Source organism: Calonectris borealis, chromosome 2, assembly GCF_964195595.1.
Source record: "Calonectris borealis chromosome 2, bCalBor7.hap1.2, whole genome shotgun sequence".
NCBI classification, from domain to species: domain Eukaryota; kingdom Metazoa; phylum Chordata; class Aves; order Procellariiformes; family Procellariidae; genus Calonectris; species Calonectris borealis.
In genome coordinates this window covers 151,503,996-151,520,081 of record NC_134313.1, presented here as the reverse complement: position 1 = coordinate 151,520,081, position 16,086 = coordinate 151,503,996, and the positions used below count along the sequence as shown (strand labels likewise).

General features: G+C 44.4%; 2 protein-coding genes across 2 annotated transcripts in view; one reads left to right on the top strand and one right to left on the bottom strand.

Moving 5' to 3' along the window:
- Nucleotides 1-456: 456 nt before the first annotated feature.
- Nucleotides 457-3,216, bottom strand: OTUD1 (OTU deubiquitinase 1). The gene has a single exon (XM_075143935.1). The coding sequence runs from the start codon at nucleotides 2,992-2,994 to the stop codon at nucleotides 1,672-1,674; it is 1,323 nt and encodes a 440-aa protein (XP_075000036.1). The 5' UTR covers nucleotides 2,995-3,216; the 3' UTR covers nucleotides 457-1,671.
- Nucleotides 3,217-14,115: 10,899 nt separating this feature from the next.
- Nucleotides 14,116-16,086, top strand: part of C2H10orf67 (chromosome 2 C10orf67 homolog) — a 47,530-nt gene continuing 45,559 nt past the window's right edge. The window contains 1 exon segment of the mRNA XM_075140869.1: nucleotides 14,116-14,660. Within this exon segment, the coding sequence (XP_074996970.1) occupies nucleotides 14,116-14,660 (545 nt within the window).

The window sequence follows — 16,086 nt, the reverse complement described above, 5'->3', positions numbered from 1 at the left end:
CACCACTGGTGACAGGGCAAATCTAGAAGAAGTTTGGCACTGGCTGGAGACTGGAGATGCCCAATTACCAAAGTCCAAGCCCAAGTGTGCACGGCCCAGCAGGGAGCTGGTTTATCACAACCACTGGTATTACCAGGCCAGGTATTATGCTTGACAACTCCTCTTCTAAGGCATATTAATATACAAAAATATTTCTCATTGGCAAAAAGATATGCTAAGATCTCTTATAGTTACAAAATAATTTAGTTATTGAATTGTCTTTAAATGCTTACATTTCTTTCACATATTCAGAGACACCAGAATTACCAGTGGTTCACATTTGTAAAGCACCATGTCCCTTCTTCCCACCTCTTAATTGGGGAAACTAAGGCAGGGAAGCTAAATAAAGGGTCTTGGGAACGCACTTGCAGTTCTTCACCACCAGGAATGCAAAGGGTGGGGAAAAAAAACCACAAGTAAAATTATATTCTTTATTCATTCCATTTTAGCTGTGAATATTCCTATTATACAAATACAGTATAAATTCCAAAATCACAATATATTACAAAATAAAAAAGTACAAACTGCATTACTTAATAAATATATCTAACAAGTTAATCAGAAAGTAGAAGAGACAGAATTCAGATTGGAAACATTTAAATGTTTGACCCAGCAAACCATACAAACCTCAATTTAAATATCTTTTTTCTTTTAAACCGTAACGTAGAATACCATTCCTGATTTTTTGATTAGAAAATAACATCAAGTGAATAAAATGTTGTGATCAGATAATGATTTGTTGGTGCAACACCAGTGCCAAAAAAGAAGCAGGGCTTATACAAAAGACACCATAACCCCAGAAACAAGAACACAAACACAGAGGTGCAGCCAAGGCAATTATTGCCAAAGCGGGAGACTATTATCTAGTCACAACATTCTATTGCAAGTTAATATTCTGTTATTACAGATAAATAATATAAATGGAGCAGAAGGTGAGCCAACCAGGCAACAAGAGGCCAGTTTACTCAAAACAGTAATTAAATACAGAAGAGTCAATTGCTCCCTGTACTGTTCGTGTGTAGCTGCATTCCAACTGGCTCAAAGGACCTGTTCTGTGCTCCAGGCAGAGAAAGCAACTGTTCTGAAAAGCAATCTGTTCATACTTTGCTGCACTTTTACAAAAACCATTGTTTTAGTTCTGCAAGAAAGTACCCACGATGCTTTCATCAGTTAGGGAGGGTCAGTTTGACATCAACTTCATTTGGTAAAAATATAAGGTTTATGGGTAAAAAACACAGCAAAAAATAGCTGTTACATCATAAGCCTTATTTACAAAAACTGTTTACAAACGTTTTTGGCTGTACAGCTGAAAGCCAGATACTAATGTAAGATGTAGAAGATGGAGGTAACAGTTTAAAAATATTGTGCAAAAAATACATTCTTATAGAAAATAGACAGTGGGGAGGGGAGACACAAACATACACAGAAAATCTGCTTGCAAATAATCCGAGGCTAAGTTTTCACAACAGAATATTACAAACACGTTTGTATTTATCCCCCACAATCTACAGTCCTTCTCAGACTGGGGTGCTGCTGCTTCATTAAGGATTAAGGCATCACCATCACAGCCAGCACACCTTCCGTCTCTCTCAGTCCCTGCAGCAAAGCTCCCAGCCCGCGGCCCAGGTGGTCTCAAGAGCAGGCATTCTGCTCAATGTACATCTTGGACAAGGACACTGCCATGGACTTGGCCAGCTCCTCATCCCGTCTGCGCTGTACCTGAGTCTGTCTGCACCACGCCTCGTACTCTGGGTTGGGGCACATGCGGTCCAGCACTGCATCGTAGTGCCCATTGCTAAGCCAGCTCAGCCAGATACTGGGCCGCGTCGGGTCCTCGGGCCCCAGGTAGTGAACCATGGTGGAAACGGTGGGACTCTCGGGCCGGCCGCCCGTGGTGAGGTGGATGTTCACGTTCAGCATCTGCCCCATGGCCAGCAGCTCCGGGTAGCCAGCCCAGGCCCCGTCCTGGGCGGCGCCGATGAGGAACTCTCCCACGTCGCCCTCGATGATGGGGTTGAAGTGGTCCAGGTGGTCGGCGATGTAGTGCACGGTCTGCTCGCGGAGCTCGCTGTGCAGCCGCTGGTCCCCGTACACCGCCTTGCAGACGGCGCGGTAGAGGCAGTTCCCGTCGGGGATGATGTGGAAGCGGAACCGGCCCTTCTGCCGCAGGTACTTGTCCTGCTTCTCCACCTCGGCCAGGTACAGCGCCAGCTTCTCGCTGCGCTCCGGCCTGCCGCCAGGCCCCCTGCGCACATCGAGACCCCCTCCGTCCTCCTCCTCCTCCTCCCCGAGCGAGGGGCCGGCGGCGGGCTGCGCCTGGCTGCCGCTCCTCTCCGCGGGGCGACAGCCGGGGACCAGCCCGGGCTGGGCGCCGGCGGCCGCCGCCTGCAGCGCCTGGCAGTGCTCGCTGAGGCGCAGGCTGCGGTTGCTGGGCTCCTCGGCGGGCGGCGGCAGGGCGGCGGCCTCGCCGTCCCCCCCGGCCTGCCGCATGCTCTCCAGGATGCCCTCCAACCAGGCGCGGCTGCGCGGCGAGGCCGGCACCAGCTCGCCGGGGGCCTCGGCTCGCTGCACGATGCGGATGGGCACGATCCGCTCCAGTGGCCTGCGGCGGCTGACGGTGACCTGCGCGCAGGAGCTGTACTGCGGGCCGCCCGCCGGCCGGCTGCCGGGGCCCGCCGCGGGGCCGCTCGGCATCACCTCCAGGCAGGAGGAGAAGGCGGGCATGGCGGCGGTGCTGCTGCTGCTTCCCCCCCCGGGAATAAAGCCGTCCTTGGCGGGGCTCTCGGCGGACGGGCTCGGGCCCGCGGCGTCGGCGGCGCTCGCTGCCTCGGCGGAGGGCGGTCCCGGCGACAAGGAGACCTTGAAGACACCGGCGGCGCTCGGCGGGGCCGCGGCGGCTGCGGCGGCCGTCCCGCCCGCCGGGTAGTGGGTGATCACGGAGCTGTAGAGCTGCATCCTCGGCTCCCCGCGGGCGGCGCTTTATAGGCGGCGCCGTCGGAGCCGGGGCGGGGAGCGGCCGCGGGGGCCGCGCTGGGGCTGCCGGAGAGGATGAGCCGCCCGGGTAAAAATAAACAAGGGCATCACCCCCCCCCCGCCGCCGCCGCCCCGCCCCTGCGCGCCCCGCTGCCGGCTGGGCCCCGCGGCGGCGGCAATTCCGACTGCGCCACCAGCGCCGCGCGGCCCCGCCGCCGCCGCCCGGCCCGGCCCGGCCCCTCCGCGGGCACGCGCGGCCGCACCGCTCAGGCCCTTCTGGAAGCTGCTGGAGGCCGGGCCCGGGGGCGGGGCCGCGCCCGTGTTTACCTCAGGGCCAAGGCACGTTGGAATGCGCGGGGGGGCGGGGCCGAAATGCGTGACCTCACTGAGCGCCGCCCCGCCCCCTGGCGGAAGGGGACGCGGCGCGGGGCGGGGCGGGGCGGCAGCAGGGGCGGGGCCGTTCGCCCCTCAGCGGCGCCGGGCGTGGGGAGTGGGTCCGCTGCCGTGTGCTCTGGGGGGTCCGGTCCCGGGGGGGTTCCCCTCCCCTGTCCCCCGGGGAGGGGCAAGCGGTGTGTGGCGGACCTGGCCTTGTCTGTTCCGGCCTCCCTGGCCTGGGCTGGACTGGGCTCTCGCGTGTGGGGCCGGCTTCCCTGGTCCGCTTCAGCCCCGCCGCCTGGGAGCCGGTGCCGGGGGTCTGCGCGCCGGCCGCTGCCGGAGGGAGGCGCGGGAAGGCCGATGGAAACGCGTGCCTCGGTCTGAGGAGTGTTCCAGGGAGAAATGCCTGCTCTCCCGTGTCGGGCTGTCGGCCCGTCGCTTCTGCCAGGCTGGGCTGGGTACCAACTGAAATCGTTTGGTAACGGGCAGCCTTGAGGAAGGGGAACACTGCATTGGGTGTTCTCGGGGGCTGACCTGGAAAATGCCGCAGAAGACAGCGAAAGCAGTTTCTCATGAAACAATTTGTCAGCCAAGCAGTTTGATTTTTAGACCTGATCATCAAGTATAAATTACTGGAGATGTTCTACCTACCTACAGTTGACTGATGCTATGTTGTATCCGTGTTATTGTTGGAAAGGAATGATGCTTCTGCCTAGGTATAATCAGTGTCATGATTCATAATTTGCAGCTGGGGTAGCAATAATATTCATTCATTAGTTTTCTGACACTCAGTGGCACAAGCTGCTATTTGTCCACATGTAATCCTACTTCGGAAAATGTAGTGCATGCATACATAAAAAGTATGATGTAAATCATCACATAATAACAGGAGAGACCAGATTTAAAATACAGGTCTCAAAGATCATTGATGATTGGTTTATTAGTGCCTGTAGTGTCTTAAACTTAAGCCGTGTCTTTTAGCCTTAGCTGTGGTATAAATAAAGTCGTATCTAACCCCTTGTCCATGAACGATGACGTTATCTGTACACACTGGATTTGATTATGTTCTGACAGGCATGCTGACCAAGAAACACCAGTTTACACTATGATCAGATGTTAACACATTTATTTATTCCTACCAAAATGGAAAAAAAAAGGTATTGATATATGTAATTTCAAAGTGATATTGAAAAAAATTTCTGGATTCCATCCCATAGTCTCAAATATCTTTGGAAAACTCTTAGTAATCCAAGCAGAACTTCAAAAAAACAACCAAACAAAAAACACCTCTATTTGGATATTCTGAAAATTTTCTTTTCCTTGTTCCATTTATGCTAATTAAAAACATATAACTAAGAGGATCACGTGCAACAGACTGCAACGTCAAAAATAATTGTTTCTTTGGAGCCTTAGTTGTCTTTTGGATCCACGTCCAGGGGCTTATTTCCTATCTTCAATCTCTGCAGATGATTCCAGGACTACCAGCAACACAATATGGAATTTCATTTTCTTTATACAGAAAATGTGTTCTGCTCTCCTTGGCTAACTTGCATGTTGAAGGAAAAATGCTAAAATCCTTGGTGCTAAAACTGTAGATATTTAAGGGAACACTTTTCACATCCACCTTATTTTTCTGTTTTGGATAAAACATGGTAGCTAATTCCATGCGTTATTGAGACCCTCTTAATAAAAATTTACAGAGTCAATATATTTCCAAAATTATTGCCTCCAAAGTTGAAATGCAAGAGGTATGTCAGATATGAATCGAAGCCCAATGTCCTGACTTACCTGCTAGAGCCAGAAAGTTGATATCTTTAGAACAAATGGTGCTGGGCATTAGCCAGGAGCATTTCTGGCAGCCTGTTACAGGGGAACAAGGTATTACAACTGCTCTGAAATTACAGTGTGACTCTTGTATTTCAGAATGTTCAGAACTTAGTTTTAAATATAGCTTGTGAGATCAGTCAGCAAGACTTTATTTCTGAACTAATCATTGCTTAGAGGAATATATATTGATCAAATGGTGGTAAATGGACATCTTTCCTCCTTGAAATGAATGCTTGGAGCAAAGGAAAGATTCCTGTTTAGTTTTACTTCTTAGTCAAAACTTTACAAGGTGTATTTCCAAGTTAAAATGTGTTCTAGTATATCCATAGGTGATTTAATGTAAAATCACTGGCAGTTTCCCTCCTCCTAGGGGGTTTTAAATGTGCCAGTAGCTGTTCATTGTGGGCTTGTTCATTGTTATTATAATAAAGATGTACATTACTTCACGCTCACCAGCCTTCTGCCTACTTTTTTTTAGTTTAAAAAAGGTATCTCTGTGGTTTTGCCTAGTGAATTGCTCTGTCCGCCAGTAAATGCCAGAGCTGATGACAGGATGGTGGGTTTTACGTCTTAAATAGTCTGGTAACAGAGAGAGGGAGAGAGGGAGGCAGCTCTTTCTATTAGAGAATAGTAAATGGATCCAGCAGAATAAGAGCACTTCTGTCATAAGTGAGTGCTGCATTTTGAATACTCAGTACTGCAATTTGCTTTCTTCTAGGATATTACAGAAACTCCCGCTAATGACTGTTCTGCCTCTCCAAAACCATAGGTTATTTGGAACAGTGGTACATTAACAGATGGGCAGCTGTTTAATTCTGATTGTTAGTTACAATGAGGTACAATGCTTGAGGTGCTTCATTTAGGAAAGAAACAGATTTTTTATGTATGCCCAAAATACCATCCTGTTAGTGTTCTGGTGCTCTACTATAGCATATTCTGGACAAAAAACTTGTTTATCTCTGAACAAAAATCCAAGGAGTATCCTGAAATACATGCTAAATACGCCAGCAGTTTTTGGTAATGGTAGCAGATAGATTGTTCTTTTATTCTCTTTTCATTTATAAATAGATATAATGTCTTTCCTATATTTTCAGTTAAAATGCACATAGTATGCTTGCTAATAAGATTAAAATACAATCAAAATCTGTTACTAGGTAACTGAGAGACACAACAAATTTTTATACCACTGTCCTAGTCTTAATAGTATACTGCTTTTATTACCTCCCATGTGAAGTAAATGGAAAGAGAAGCTCACCTTGGCGTGTTTTACCCGTGTTGTTATTAAATACTGACAATGTAACCAACGTTTTCCATAACTGAGCACCCAGAGTTAGTCACACGTACTTAGCCTGGGGGGAATCCAGTCTCTCTAGACAATCAATGACAAAAATCCCATCGAACCGCTGCAGCACAAGCATTTCATGGCTAGTTTTGAGCTTTCATACTAGCAGTGCCAGAAATCGGCACTTACCTAAAAAGTCATTTTCTTAGATGTCTGACACCTGGTTTTAACAATAACATCCGAAACCATGGTTTGCTCCAGAGAGGAATGATCAAGTGCTATGAATACAGTTCTTGTGAAAAAGAAATTTCAAGGAAGAATTTTAATGTCTTCAATGCAAGGGTATCCATAAAAGCCAGTGGCTTGTGGTTGTGTCTTCAGTGCCTTTCGCTACCAGAAGATGGGTTTTTGCTGCTTCTCTGAGCTGCATATACTGCTGCTGTTGATTCCAGGGAAAAACTAAACTTTGCTTTAGCGTGACCTGGATAAAACACGACACACAGATTGATTGCTTCCAGAATATTCCTACATTTGCCACTTCTTTCACTTTTGCCTGCATGTTGTGGCCGCACAGGCACTAGAGGGGTTTGGAAAGCAAGGAGAACACAGCGTGGAGATGCCTTTCACCATCTTCCATAGATTAACGATTCTGGGCTTCTGGTTCACTCATTATAGGGTAATGTACAGTCCTTTGCTAATGTAGAATAGATCTCGAAACAATCTCTGTAGTAATAAAGCATAAACATCTCCTGTGGTTAAAGTTTCTCCTGACGTGACTTATCACTGGTTACACTGCACATTCCAGGAATTGTTTAGATTGTTTAGAAGGCAAACCATGAACACGAAAACAGCTGTGGAACAACAGTGGTATTCACTGACGTAAAACTAGATGCCTTAGAGTGGAACTACTTTTAACTTTAATGTGTAGTAGAGACATGATTGACATAGAAGGAACAAATTAATTACATCACCAGGAACATTTGCTAGTGAAGAAGGGAGGAGAAGTTAGCTTAAATGATGTATTGAATGACACTGAATAAGCGTTTCCACTGCTTTTTTTTTTCATGCTAACATAACTGTGCTTCAGCCAAAGATATTTCTGGCTGAAGTATTTAATGAATTAATACCTCTTTCTATGTAATTGGAAAATGAAATGTTTAATTTTTATTAATAATTTGAAGTGGTATATCAAGGACAAAATTTAAATATTAATAGAAAATATAAATATCTGTCAAGGATCTTCCAATACAGAGAAGAAATACATATAAGCTGGAACTAGAAGGAACTTGCTGAATCATCTCTTTATCCTCTGTTGCCTGCAGGTGATCATATCATACCATATCATATATCATTCCATTCATTTCATAAAATTACCAAGTTACAGGTAACTTATTCCGAGTATAGTTAATGAACCTGTAAAGATATCATGAGCCAACAGCACTGCCAAAAGAACCAATTCTGCTCTTTCCCACTCACAGTCTGTTTTCTCCTGATGCCAGCTGCTTTGTGATGGCTTAAGTGTTGGTGTTAACTAGACTACCTACTTCGTTCAACCCTAAATGTACCACTAACATAAAAAGGAGAGAAAGTGTATCCACACTTACTTCCAAGGTGTGAATACGCTGCATAAAACAAGGGCTGTGTCTCAGAGAGCTTTGCCTCACCATTTGTTGTTCAACTTCTGCAATACCGTCATGTTAAAATCTTATTAAAATCTTTTTCACTGTATGGGTGCACTAGTCGTAAGAGATGTAACCCATGCTATGACATCATCTGGCAAGAGTTTGTGGAAAAAGGGCTGTTGGTGATAAATATAGACCTTTGCTCATATCTCAAGGTCTCAGGTGGTATCCCACTTAATAAGTGAGCCTCTGAATGTGAGCAATGATACAGGTCAAGTCTCTCATTTCTACTCAGAAGTGTAGATGGCATTTGTGGTGCTCATTGTGCACAGAGCCTTAAGATGCTACCAGAAAAAAAGGGATCTACAATGCTGTTTCCTCAGAGAAAAACTAGTGGTAATAATGTGATGTAAACAAACTTTATAATGTATATGACATTTTGAAAGGGTTATCTTCTCTATTTTAATAAAACTTACAAGATATAAAAGTGTTTGCAGTGTCTATATTTTGTTATCAGTTATAGGAAATGAAATAGTTACCTTCTCTCCCTTTCATGTTGGTTAATGGCAAATTTAGGGTTGAGGAAAGCAGATATTTTGGCAAAAACCAAGAGCAGAACAGAGTTCTGACAAGGACAGACTGTGAAGGAGGTAGGGGAAGTAGGCAATACAGAAATACCAGAAGCAGGAAGTCACCACTCACAATTACAGGAAATATTATTAATAGATTAATCTTGATAAGAACTGTAAGAACTATGGTAGAAAAGAAGGTGCAATACTGCCTACTCCTGAAGTGAAAAAATACTCTGGTGAGGTAGCAAGTAGCCAGCACTTCCATGTGTGGCCTCGCAACGGAAAGGCTATGGAAACTGAGACTGATTCAACGGGAAGTGTCATCTCCTCTATCCTCCACAACCTTGCAACGCACACCTTTCCCCACCTTCCTGCCATCAGGAAGCAGCAAAAGGAGGCATCACCACTTCACACAGAGAGGTGAGTGTAGCAGAAAACCACGTTTCATCCTTCATGTTCTGAGAGTCACGGAATAGGACGTAATTACATTAACCAGCTTTGTTGTTCCACTGCCAAGTCCTTCCTGTGGGAAAGGGCTGTGGTTATGTGCTACATAACCAGCTCAGCAAGTCACGTCCTAGCCCTGATGAAATGTAGGGAAAGAACTTACCTCATCACAATTAAAAACCTGCTTTGTTTCCATCTGCGTTGCACAGAGCTAACTGTTACGGCAAGGTCAGATCACAGCTATTTAACTCCACTGTCTAACGAGAAAAAATAACGCAGGTAGAGCCATTAGAGAGGAGGGATGACATCAATTCATCCTGACTGATGTCCTACTCATATGTGTAAATAACTAAACTTTTCCTAACCTAGTTTTTCCATACCTACATGTACAATATGGAATTATTTTTCTGATTTGACATTTTCAAAGTTCTAATTTGAGAGTTTCTGTACTTATTCAAGCGTAATTGAAACATTAAAATTTTTATAAAGAAGCACTAGTTATGAGTTACATTATCCATACACAAAAATGTAAGCATTCTTCAAATTGTGATTTATATACAAGGACTATTTTATGAAAATTAAACGTTAATCAGTTAGTAATTCAGAGTAAGAATCCCAAATATAATCAGCTTACTGTATCAGACCTGGGCCTTTCAACAGAACAGGGATTTTTGTGCATGTCCATCTGAATTTGATATAAAATTACTAGAGGAAATTTAGTATATCTAAACTTGCTGTATCTAAATAAAGTTTCTGACACTGCATAGTACGAGGCATTACCAAACCAACAAAGATACAGATTAGAACAAGAAATAGAAGGTGGCAATGGGCCTGGCTAGGGGAGAGACAACTGAAGATAACTTAAAGGAATTGTACACTGAAAGAAAATTGCTAGTGGAGTTCTTCAAGGACCCAGCTTGGGATTGACTTTAATATTTTCATTAATTACCCTGGCACTTAGTGTGCTACCGACTTTCACTAATGACTCAGAGCTGAGCAGCATTTTTATAATAATGAAGATTTTTGAAATGTCATATGGGAAACTTTTGAAGACTAGAGATGGAATTGCATATGTGACTAGATGAAATTCAACAGAAAGATCATTCACCTGCTGGCAGGTCAGTATTTCTGCTATTAGCAGAATCTCATCTGTGGGAAACTATCAGGAGAGGAGAAACACCTATACATGCTATTCAGCTGTGGAATCACTGCATGTTCTGATGTGACGTAGCTTTCAAAAGGATAAATAGGATCCTAGAAACAGCAGGTGAGAACGTATCCAAACTAAATTAGTACTTCTTGTAGAAAGGACTTGTGAGACTTCATCTGGAACATCGTATGCATTTCTGGTCAACATTGCTTAAGGATGTTGAATTTTGACTGGAATGTGAGCAGGAGGGAATTAAAACGATCAGGGCACTGGTGACTGTCTAGCAAGAGGAGACTAACTGTTCTTGGCTTGCTTTATCTAATGAAGGTTGAGAAGAGATCTCTATAAATATATCACAGATTAAATACTAGGGAGTGAGAAGAGCTCGTCAAGTTAAAGCACAGTGTTGGCCAAAAAGAAATGGATACAAACTGGCAATGAATAAATTTAGTCTTGACTCACAGCCGTGGCGTTCAGATATGACATAATTGCAAATAATTTTATGAAAGGATCCTGGTAACAAAATACTAGTAGCAGCATGGTGAAATCAGGATGGCCTATGAATGTGAGGACCATTATGGTTTAATGATTACAGCAGGGCAATAGCTTGGTAAAGACTTTGATCTGAATGTGCTATCAAATCTCGTCCCACTTCTTTGTTCCATTTATCTCTGTTTCCTGGGGGTTTGTGATCTGTCATTCTCTCCCCCTGCAAATATAGCTTTTTTTCTGAAAATGCTGCTATGTTTTTTTCTTCCAAATTGTCCAAGGAATTAGTGTAATTAGTTTAAACAAAGAGCAACTCTCTCTTATGAAGTTTGCTGCTACTTTATCAGACTTGCAGAAGGATCTATATGCCTGAAGATCGGTTCACTTTTTCCAACAAAGCCAGTGAGAATAAAACAGATATATTGTATTTCTCCTAGGTCAACAAACACGCCTCAGATCATGAGGAAAAACAGGAAATGTGTATGGTTTTAATTGTCAGACTTGTATTGTGACCCACTCTAACTTAGAAAATTATTTGTTTCTCTGAAATACAGGACTAAGAGATTTTGCGTTGTAAGAAAAAATATCAAGAACTGTTAGCACATGAACCTGGTTACCTTGGAGACTCAGTCAGAAATTAATGAGCCGACATTAACTCTTGATTATTTCAGTCAAAAGAGACTGAATGTGTAAAATGATCACAATTAGAATCTGAAGCAAAAACCTGAGGTAGCTGGAAGGGGAGAGGAGCTTTATTGTGCATTGCCAGATCCATTCTCTCACTGAATCTGAACATTTCCAGGCCAAAGAGACAGACAGACACATCACAAACAGACACAGCAGCTTTGTTGTTCCATTCTAACATAAGGGTCCCTAAATAGTATGGTTTAGTTAAGCAATAAAAGGGTATCTTGTTTTAAAAGGGTGTTATATGCAACTGTAAACTTCAGTTCCTTAGAGGTCAAGTTCATCTAAACTAAGTGGGAAGCCATGGTGAGACAGAGCGGTGCTGATGCAGAAGCCCAGTCTCTCGCTTGTGGTGCCACAGCAAAGACATTTCTAAATAAACAAGTTTATTATGACTGCAGTAGGTAATTAGGGTGTGAAGCATCGAGCTACTTCATATAAGATAGTAGTTAGAATCACAGGACCAGGCCGTAATCAAAAATAAGAAAACAACCAACACAGGATGAAATGTATCATAAGCAAAGTGTTGAATTTTCAGTGTTTTTCAGTGTTCATAAATAAATGTGAATCTTCTGGTCAGTGCCCTGGATCCTCTAATGGATACAACTTGCTCCTCTTGTACATATCCAAGCAATATATGGGATCAAGAAGACCAGTTTTCTTAACCTTTAATCTGATTCCTACATGTCATAAAAACTTTGACGTAATTTTTTGGCAGTTTTTGCCAAGTCATGCTACTGCCCACGTTACTAAACTTTTTCTCTGTTTACATTGGCAGATTACACTTTTTCCCAAACCAAAATGTACTTTTCTATACATTGCTGTTGTTGGAAGGTGACCTAAAAGTAAGACAGGTTTTACAAATGCTCTTTGTAAGCCAAGTAACAATTTCTGCTTTTCACTCAATTACCTTATCATTTTTCTAAACTGAAAGAAAACTTGCGAGAATACCTGAGTTACAAGGATCAGTTTAAACTTTTACTCAGCACATGTGGCTTAATGAAATCTCCCTTTTTATATTCATTTAAGTAACATTTGTGAATGTATTGATGACTTATCTCCCGTAGTATATCTAACTTCTTAAATTTCTTACCAATTATGTTTCCCTAATATAAAGAGATGGCTGTTTTATCACTTTTTCAGCTTGGGCTCAAGGAAAAGAACAAATCTAGCATTTAATTTTATTTTGGCAGTTTGTATCGCTTTCCATATTTCTTCTGTGGATGAAATGAAATAGTGCCCAGAGCCTGCAGAAAAGGTGCAATTAATAAAATTATTTTCATTCTTGAAAATAAAGGCACATTTTTCCTATAAGCCATACGAATCCCTGACATTGCTGTGGATTCACAGAATTTGGAATGGTTTTATCCATGCTAATCACTCCAAATATTGCAAATGGTGATTTATTCTTTAGGATAAAGGAAACTAACTCTGTAACCACTTCTGGTGCATAAAAATTACCTATGTCATTGAACAGGCATAGGTGCTAATCTTAGCAAAATTCAACTCCATTAGAAGCCATCATCCTGTTTAAAAATCCTTACAGTTTCTATTAGATAAGTCATTATTTTGCTTCATATTTATAAAGTTGTGTGGTATTGCTGTGATGTTTGATCTCAAATGCTTGCCATCTCGCTAGGTGTAACTTAAGTTCAAGCAAAGTCAAAGTGATTTTTAGTGTAAATGCGAATAATTATTGATGTCAAAGAGCACTAGAGATCAAATAGTGTCTTCAAACACAGATTAATAACTTTATAGTTTTTCCAGCTAGCCCATACTCTCTGATGGACTTCGGTCAAGGGAGAGTTATGAGAAAATTATGCATAGCTTTTGGTCATCACACTATTGTCTCCTAACCATTTAAAAGCTAGAATGTCAAAGCGTAAGTTGGGTATTACAATGAAAGCAAACACGCCACTCATAATGGCTTATACTCGTGTTTGACATCACCTTCTTCTAGCCTGCAACCATAAACTCCCTGAGATTTTTTTCTTCTTCTTCTACGTCCATCACCTAAACCTCTACTCCATATTTCCTCCACTGTTTCTTCTCATGTAGATTAAAAAGCCCATCTGAACTTCTCACCTCTATTTTCAAACAGACTGGAGGAGGGAGAGGCGGGTAAGTTCAGGATGGTCAATGTGCGGTGGGAATCGTTGCGTTTGAGTGCCACATTATATGCAATATTCTCTGAGACATGCCATGATGTTGGGAGAAGGTTTCTTGACCTGACAGTAATTTACATGGAATGCATGAACTCTCCAAGATACTCTCCAGTGAGAATCTAACCATTTAGATTTTCAACTTTACAGCACTTTTAGCTTAAATAGGAAGTCTTGAGTTAGCCAGATCCTCGTAGCAGTGAAAAGGTCGGCTGAAGGTGGGGAAAAGAGGTTACTGAAGTAGATTAACGTCTGTTAAACGAGAAAAACATCTAGAAGGGAGGGAGATTAATTGTGGACTAACCAACTCCTAGCAAATAGGAGAAACACATGAAAAGCGTTCCACCTCTCGGGAGACGGGACGCTCGAGTCGCACGATTCAGCGCCCCTAAGGCAGGTTTTCGAGGGTGAACCAGCCACCGGGGTTTGCTCCCGCGGCGGGCGGGCGGGCGGGCGGCCTGCTCAGAAACTGCTGACGGCAGCCGCGTCCATGGGGGCCGCGGAGGGGCGGAGGCTGGTGGCGGGCTGGCGGTGCGTCCGTCCAGCGGGGAGCGCGCTGGCAGGCGGGAGGGGCCGGCTGCCACTGCGGGAGAAGCCGGGGGCAGGCGCGGCCGGGGAAGCAGCGGAGCCCCCGCCGGACCGGACCCCAACGCCGCCACCCGCTGCCAAACCCGCCGTCACGCGTCACTTCCTGCTGCCCGCGGGCGGAAGTGTCGCTGTCCTCGCTGCTCCAACCGGAGCCGCGTGCGGGCCTTGCGGGAGGGGCGCGGTTGCCATGGTTCCGCGGACGGCGTCTCGCAGCGGCCGCGGCGGAGGGCGGACCCGGCCGGCCATGAGCGCCCCGCCGGCGGGGGCTGCCGGCCCGCGGCCCTGGGCCCGCCGCCTGGCCCCGCAGACGCTGGAGCTGCTGGCGCTGCCTGGAAGAGCCGGAGCCCGAGCGGCGGTGAGGGGCGGTGGCGGGGTGCTGAGGCGCGGCGGGGCCCGGGGCCTGCCCTGGCGTCCCGCTGCGCCGCAAGCAGCCCTCGGCGACGGCGGGTGACTGTCTGCGCCCTTGCTGGTGGGGGTACAATTGCTTTCTGTGGAGATCCCGCCTGTTTTTACAACTGTAGGGGCCGAGGGCGGTTCCCGATCGGTCTGGAGTGACACCAGGCGTTGTTAACGGGACTCCGTTTCACGGTGCTTTCGACCATGAAACCAGACACGTCCTAAATTTTGCTCTTGGTAATGGCTCCTGGAGCGATTATATGCTGAGCTTTCACCTAAATACCTGTCTTACCTATTTAACAACGTTCCCTCTATTTTGCTGCTCTTCCGGGGACTGACAAGGATAAGACTGTATCTTGTATACACTTCTCTCTTCTGTTTTGGAAGAATCTACTTGTACTTTTGATTGAAAGTAATCTATTTGTGCACTAAATTAAAGTTAACATAGCCCGTGGTAATTCAGACTTTTTGGCTGCACTGTGCATTTTACAGGGCAGCCTTACAGCTGGGATCATGACTGCTTCAGGGAGGAGGTTCACATAGAATCATGGAATCATAGAATAGTTTGGGCTGGAAGAGACCTGTAAAGGTCATCTAGTCCAACCTCCTGCAATGTGCAGGGACATCTTCCACTAGATCAGGTTGCTCAGAGCCCCGTCCAACCTGACCTTGAATGTTTCCAGGGATGGGGTATCTATCACCTCTCTGGGCAACCTGTTCCAGTGTTTCACCACCCTCATTGTAAAAAATTTCTTCCTTATATCTAGTCTAAATCTGCCCTCTTTTAGTTTAAAACCATTCCCTCTTGTCCTGTCACGATGCAGCCCAGGATACAGTTGGCTTTCTGGTCTGCGAGTACTTGGAATATATCTGAATGTTCACAAAATAAAGAGTAATTGAATTATATTAAAATTTTAAACCTATTTGCTCAGTTAGGATGACCTGTTAGTTAGGTAGACCTGGGCAAGAGTTTTCTGATACCATCTATTTCTAGCAGAAAGGCATTTTGACAGAATCAAAATATTATGTCTTTAGCAATCAGATGTTCTAATTTTTTATTAAAAATGTAACAATGTTAAGTATCTTTTAGACTATGTTATCAAAATATTTGATTATCAAAATAATCAAATTTATCAGTGAGACAGAAAATCCAGCTCCTAACCAAATATACAGTCCAGGATTTCTGTACTGATATATTTCTCTACTCAACACTGAAAATAATCTATTTACGGACAGAACACATTCTTTAGCATTTTCATTTATGTTCTTTAGCATAATGTTTAGTGTTATTTAACTTTGTTATTTTTTATTTGAATAAAAGAACTATGTCTCCGCCAACTAGTAAAAAGTGACCACTAACAGCACTAGTCTCTAATATACAGTGAGGCAAGCAAGCCCCATGGCAAGCAGAAAAGCCTGCCCATTAATAGCTAAACAGTAATAGCAGCTATAAATTCTAGCACGTTCCAATCAAATC

Coding starts and splice junctions, on each gene's coding strand:
- OTUD1 (XM_075143935.1), bottom strand. CDS start 2,994: ATGCAGCTCTACAGCTCCGTGATCACCCACTACCCGGCGGGCGGGACG.